This window comes from Cucurbita pepo, chromosome 17, assembly GCF_057944985.1.
Source record: "Cucurbita pepo subsp. pepo isolate OVF chromosome 17, ASM5794498v1, whole genome shotgun sequence".
Lineage (NCBI taxonomy): Eukaryota > Viridiplantae > Streptophyta > Magnoliopsida > Cucurbitales > Cucurbitaceae > Cucurbita > Cucurbita pepo.
The window spans coordinates 14195407-14201833 of NC_141814.1; the positions used below are offsets into that span (position 1 = coordinate 14195407).

General features: G+C 39.3%; 2 protein-coding genes across 3 annotated transcripts; both read right to left on the reverse strand.

Annotated features, from left to right (window-relative positions):
• Positions 1 to 214: 214 nt before the first annotated feature.
• LOC111778237 (ACT domain-containing protein ACR4) lies at positions 215 to 2687 on the reverse strand. 2 transcript variants are annotated; one of them, XM_023657941.2, is made up of 7 exons: positions 2475 to 2687; positions 2312 to 2357; positions 2119 to 2233; positions 1953 to 2020; positions 1013 to 1609; positions 824 to 928; positions 215 to 735 (listed from the first exon to the last, which is right to left on the reverse strand). In XM_023657941.2, the coding sequence occupies exons 1-7, from the start codon at positions 2546 to 2548 to the stop codon at positions 388 to 390; spliced, it is 1353 nt and encodes a 450-aa protein (XP_023513709.2). In that variant the 5' UTR covers positions 2549 to 2687; the 3' UTR covers positions 215 to 387. The 2 variants fall into 2 exon arrangements, with proteins under 2 accessions (XP_023513709.2, XP_023513708.2); XM_023657940.2 differs by having other exon boundaries at positions 2312 to 2685.
• Positions 2688 to 4005: 1318 nt separating this feature from the next.
• LOC111778154 (transcription factor TCP20) lies at positions 4006 to 5665 on the reverse strand. Its single transcript, XM_087118930.1, has 2 exons — positions 4472 to 5665; positions 4006 to 4168 (listed from the first exon to the last, which is right to left on the reverse strand). The coding sequence occupies exon 1, from the start codon at positions 5450 to 5452 to the stop codon at positions 4622 to 4624; it is 831 nt and encodes a 276-aa protein (XP_086975056.1). The 5' UTR covers positions 5453 to 5665; the 3' UTR covers positions 4006 to 4168; positions 4472 to 4621.
• Between the last annotated feature and the right edge of the window lie 762 nt (positions 5666 to 6427).

Sequence of the window (6427 nt, forward strand, 5' to 3'; positions counted from 1 at the left end):
TTTTAAGATTCCAAAACAATACGAGTAATCTCAACCATTAAAATTTTACAAAAGTTCTCCGTCTCTTCTTTTCTTCCAAGTGGGTGAAGTTCCATGGAATCAAACCATTAAAATTTTCTCAAGTACAGAGGCTCCAATCTCTGTATAGTCATTCCATGGAATCAAATGTTTGCTTTGTTATGATACGGTATAGACTTATTACATATTTAGAGCAAAGGATGGAATTGTAAATTCTTCATATACATGATGATTAATACTACTGTACAAGTTGAAATTTAACTTGCAAAGATCAACGAAGGGATGATCTAAACTGTGTTACAATTTTGAGCACTCTCTAAGCCCATTCCTTCACATGGACATTTCTTACATTTTACCAATCCAATTTCCTCAAGAACACGAGTTTATCAAGCCCAAGTTATAAAGAAACTTCCCTGATCTTGATCGAAAAAGATTACCGAGCGAAAATCTACTGCTTTCTGGAGATGGAGATTTTGTGCAGGATTCATCGTCTATGACATGGAGTATAGTGAGGCCAATCTCTTTTCGAATTGCTTCGATCATCTGTATCTTGACTGGACTCCCAGATGAATCAGTTACATAGAACACATTGACAGCTTGAGAACCACGAGTGGTAACATCAGCTCGAGTGACTGAAAGACCGTTTTCTCTAAAGATTCGAGTCACATCGGAAAGGAGTCCAGCCCTATCCTCGCTGCAAAGTTCTAGTCTTATACCCTGAGTATTTAGCAGAGTAAAATCACACAAGACTCCAATCGAGAACACAAATCTTAGGCAAGAAATGTAAATCAATATCGGTTATCACCTCGGAGTTTCTCCTTCGAATGGCAGCCTCTAAGCAATGGATTACTCTTTGCCTCTCTGCTTCAGAACTAATAGGACTTCCATCCATATGCCTGATATAGTACTCCTGCTCCACAAATGCTTAGTCCAATGAGTTACACCAAATGCATCACGAAACATCGACAATGGCGATGAACGGATAAGAAGTTACCTGAGTAGCCTCTGGTCCTTCAGCAATGACAGTAGCATGGTACACTACATACTGCATATCTGTTAGCGTGCAAACGGTATCAAACAGCAACTTTGGACAGTCGGGAGACCTCAAGTTCACAACGGTATATCCCTTATCGGTACAGTTCTCTACAATTACAAGGGGCTTTCTGTGATCACTTGTTGAGCCACAGTCCAAGTCATCTCGGTCGTAATCACGGTCTTCATACATCATCTGATGCAGCCTCCTTTCCTTGTGAGTAGAACACACAGAAACAGCAGTGTTGGCACTGCGCTTATCCCGATTCCCTTTCAAGATGTAAAGGAGAAGCCGCTTTATCTTACCAAGCCGGTCGGGATTATCAAGTGGCAGCCCAGTAGCGTCGTCAGTGATGTACACAACGGAAGCCATTCTCGAATTATGAGTCCAAACTTCTGCAGCTACCACATTGCATTTGAGGTCTGCTAGAACAGCAAAAACCTCAGAGAGCAAACCGGGCCTATCTCTTCCAGTCAATTCAATGGTTGTATGTTTCTCAGCAGCTTGAACACCGACCGACCTCAACGAACGGAAACTCAGAGCCCTTGGCCCGAGTGACTGAAATAACAAAATTCATCCATTACCACAAACATAACACCTTATACAACCTTAACCTTAACCTTAGAACAAGTCAAACAACAGCCAACAGAAGTCATTACAGATTCTTATAGATGATACATAAAACTTCCAACACCTTTCTCAAACCTTCTGTCCCTTGAATGAAAAATTAGCTGAAAAAGTAGAAAAAGAGGGGAGCGGAGACTAAAATCACACAAAATTGGTATGAAAGGCTAATCCAGAATAAGAATCCTGTTTTCAATTCCCATAGTCCTCACAAGTCAAGTGGAAACATTTGAAATGGGAGTTGTAAGCTCAAGAAAAAGTGGGCATTGAAATTCACCTGTTGAATACGCTCAGCAACTCCATTTTCAGAGAGCTTGTTCCCACGGTGATCCGTTACATGAAACACTGAAGAAAAATAAAATGAAAATTTTATTTTTGTTATGAATTGGAGTTGAATGAAAATTGGATATTAAGGGCAAGAAAAATAAAATGAGAGAGCTGACCATCCATGAACCACCCGCCATCAGAAGAAATGTAAGCCCGTCTAATGGTGAGATTCAAATCATTAAGAACCTGAACCACTTCCAGCAAACTCCCTCGCTTATTAGCACTATGAACCTGAAAAATTGGGGAGTGAAAGCGATGAGAAGCGAAAAGGGTGAGATGTTGAAAGAGAAATTGAAGTTGAAAAAAGACCTTGATGAGAGTGGCGTTTGAGCAGGAATCGTTATCAATGGTGACCCTGAAAAGGAAACCCATTTGAGAGAGAGGAGAAACAGAAAAGGCATTTGAGAGAGAGGAGAAACAGAAAAGGGATTTGAGAGAGAGAAGAAACAGAGGAAAGAGAGGCAAGATTGACCTTGGAGGGTTCATGCGATTGACGAGCTTCTCGAACTCGTCGTCGAGAGGGTGAGAAAGGGACCAACAATCCATGATTTGGGGAAGAAGGAGAAGGAGAAGAAGAAGAAGTTTTTAATTTGGGGAAAAACAAAACAAATCAATGTCTCCCAGTTTCTCTGAAATACCTTCTGCAAATGCTCTATCTGCTCTCTTTCACATCACTCCCTCCCTCCCTCCCTCATATTGTTCATGAAAATAAATAAATAAAAAAAGAAAAAAGAAAAAGAAAAGATGTGGAATGTACGGCAGTGTTGTCCTGGAGTGGGGCCCGCAGCCACTCCTTCCTTCTGCCTTCTCCTTCCCATTTTGGTTGTCCCCTCCTCCTCCTCCTCCTCCTCCTCCTCCTCCTCCTACATTTCAGTTGATTTGTTCAGTTCATGATCAGGACAAAGAAAGGACCCTGTTCCTTATTTACTTATATATCTATTTACAAAAATCAATTTATAACTTTTAACCCAACTCTCATGTTATATGAAATTAAAATTATGATACAATAATGAATTAGAACTGGATTGGATGGTAGCTCATAATTCAGCGGTTGGAGAATCCATTTATTCATCCTCTCAATTTTTGTTATTTATTATTTTTGCGTGCGTGTTTTGAGTGCGTGTTTGTGGCTCGGAAACACTACTTCTTCGCTCACTTATTTCTTTTACGCCATATTTGGAAGTTTGTTCTTTTTCTAGGTTTTGATGTTTCTTTCTTTTCTCAATTTACGTTTGTTCTTTTTCTAGGTTTTGATGTTTCTTTCTTTTCTCAATTTACGTTTGTTCTTTTTCTAGGTTTTGATGTTTCTTTCTTTTCTCAATTTACGTGTTTTTTCTGTTCAATTTTTTCATTTCTTTCTTCTTCCCCAAAGGCTATTTACATCTCTGCCCTTCTAGGTTTTGAAGTTTGTTCTTCTTTTTTTTACGAAGAAAACCAAAAAAATGACGTGGATCAATCATGCCGTACAATATTAATGAGCCATCAATTTGCATTAGATTTTATTAAATACTTTCCTCTCCATTCATCCAAACACTGAAAATATTCACCAAACACCAAATACATAATATGATTTTTTAATTTTTTTTTTTTTAAAATAAATATGTAACAGGTTGGAAGGGCGTATTCATATGCCACAGGAATGTTTGAGAAGGCGTTGCATATGGATTGATCCCATGATGGCCCGGTCCATTTCAATCTTTTATCCACATCGTAATCTAAAATCAGGCCCACTTGGATGGGAACGTATGCCTGTTTTAATAAATACATCCATCCAATCTGTTTTAAATTGTTGAGTGGATTTAGGGGTATTGGGTTGCCAAAAATGGGCATGAACGATTATAATTAGGAATTTGGAAACCTAATTTAAGAATAATTAGGTTTCTAAAATTTTGACATAGTTTGTGTTTTGATGCAATGATGATGGTGGAAATTTACAAAAATTAAATTTGTAATCATAGGCATGTGTGTGGTTTATTGGTGAAATCATTAAAGAATTATAGAGATGGATGGAATTGGTATTTTGCTTTATCATGCATCAAACAATTACTAATAATACAATCATTTTTTCCCTACAAATTATTTATATAAAAAACACACACCTCAATATTGAAGAAATGAAAGTCAAACCAATCTTGCAACCAAACCACTCTTCTCCTCAAACTTCACCTGCATGTTGCAAATCAAACCCTAAAATCAAAACCTTTTTTTTTTTTTTTCTTTTTTTTCTTAAAAAAAAAAACCTTATTCCAATAAACCCATCAAACTCTGGGTTTTCATTTTGATCTTAAAACCAGGGTGTTGCTATTTCTTCTAAAAATTCAAAGAGTATATTTGGCTTTTAAAACCAAAAAAAGAAAAAGAAAAAGTTATTGTTCAAATTTTTGTTCAAATAACACAAGGAACAATTCGATAATTTATGAAGACTAAAATTACAAAAGAAAATAAAATAAGGAGAAAAGAAAAAATTACCTGAATTTGAACAACACTAAAAAAAACACACCGCAAATATGAAGCAATCCTTAATCTTGGTCGTGCTCATTTTGGTGTCTCCTTCCTTCCACAAACCTACAAACCTACAAACCTACAAATCCCAAACCCTGTCGTCTTCTTCAATAATCATCACCTCGATTGTTCAGAATCGTCTTTTTCAGGACCTTGGTCCTGCTCCAATGAGCCGCCCCCAGAGGAGTCCCGATTTTGCTCTATTTGGTGATAAATTTGCGAGTACGATGGCGGATTCAACATCCCTCTCAGATTATTTCCCTCCTGCGAAAGCCCAAGCTCCAGCCCCGGTACATGCTGCTGATGCTGATTCCCGATTATCGACGGGAAATTCATCGATCCCAAATTCATCCCCTGAAATTCGAATCCATGGAACCCGAATTTCGGCATAATCGAACCCGAATTCTCGCTCACGAAACCCGTCCCGATCCCTCCCAGAGAAGGCCAGAATCCGGCCGTCGCCATGTGAGATCTGTTCAAATTAGCTCCCATCATCGCCCAATTCGGCCTGGCGACGCCATCGAGTTTGGGGGTTAGGGCAGCGGAGATGGAGGTTTCTTGGTCGGAGACGGAGACGCCAGCAGCGTGGAGGGCGGAGGCCGGGATAGTACCGGAGCCAGTAGCGGCGATGATGGACGGCTCGGCCTGCTGTAGAAGCCACTGAATGGTCTCCCCATCGGTTTTATGGCCTAATTCGCGAGTCAATTGAAAGACACGGGCGGCGCAGAGGGCAGGCATGCGGATCCTGCGGCCACGGCCATCGACTTTCTTGTGACGATCTTTGTTGGAGGTGCGTTTAGGAGCCAATTGTTGGTGGTGTTTGTTTTCATCTTTGGATGCAATTATGATACTGAAGTCTTTGATATCTGCTGATGGTGGTGGTGGTGGAGTTATTGTTGTTGGAGTTGATGCTGGTGGTGATGGCTTCTTGTTGTTGTGCTCTGCCATGTCTGCTAATGGGTGTGGGGATGGGGGGGGGGGGGGGGGGGGGAGGACCCAAACAAAGGTGGGTTCCTCTGTGTGGACTAATGGGGTTTATGGGAGGAGGAGAGGAGAAAGAGAGAGATAGTCAGAAAAGAAAATGGGTCCTCCTCCTCCATGATTGAGTTGTTTGAAGAAGCTGACTTGGCTCACTCTTTTTTTTTTTTTTTTTTGGACCCAAAATGGGTATTTCGAGCTTCCACAGTGTGCTTTTAAATGCATTACAGCTTGCTTCACCTCTCATCTTGTCATAAAGTCCAAACCAAAAGTGGATGAAATTTTAGTGTTTCTGGTGGTTGCCTATTCATTCATATTACAATTAACTGTAATCTGAATTTAACTGCTCACAGGGTTATGAACTGTGTTTATTTGCTCCTCCTTCTCCTTCATGTCTATCACATCTTACAACACTTCCCCCCTTCTCTAATCATCAACAAATTAATATCAAATTGGTACAAATTTGGACTTTTCTTTTTCATTTTTTGTTTAGTTTATGATCAGCCTCCTTTTATGGTTGAAATTAAATTTGGAAATTGCAATAACTTTTTTAGGGCATGAAATGTTTTGGCTAATCCCAAAAATGTGTGGAATTGGTGATTCTGATAAGCTATAATAGTCCCAATTATTAGTTGACATGTTGGATCATTATGATACCAGCTCTTACCAAACCAAATCTCCTTGCCAATCATATTGTTTCCTAGTTTTTAAAACCCTTACTCATTTTGTGCCACTAATTCATTGAATTGCTGAGCTTTTCCCCCCTTTTCCCCCCTTCATAATATTTATATATATATATATATGATTCCTTCAAAAACTTCTCTGCATGCTCAGCATCAACTTCAACAATTCAAATTTCATACTCCACTACTCCTCCTACCATGTCAATTACCTCCCAACATATCTTCATTTTCACAATTTTAAATTCTGGAAGAATAAATATGA

Bases quoted from the DNA above. Each gene is read 5' to 3' on its own strand.
- LOC111778154 (XM_087118930.1), bottom strand. From the start codon at position 5,452: ATGGCAGAGCACAACAACAAGAAGCCATCACCACCAGCATCAACTCCA.
- LOC111778237 (XM_023657940.2), bottom strand. From the start codon at position 2,548: ATGGATTGTTGGTCCCTTTCTCACCCTCTCGACGACGAGTTCGAGAAG. The intron at 2,234-2,311 runs GTCTTTTTTCAA...CCAATTTTTCAG, and splicing joins CAAACGCCACTCTCATCAAG to GTTCATAGTGCTAATAAGCG. The intron at 929-1,012 runs GTAACTTCTTAT...TTTGTGGAGCAG, and splicing joins AAGGACCAGAGGCTACTCAG to GAGTACTATATCAGGCATAT.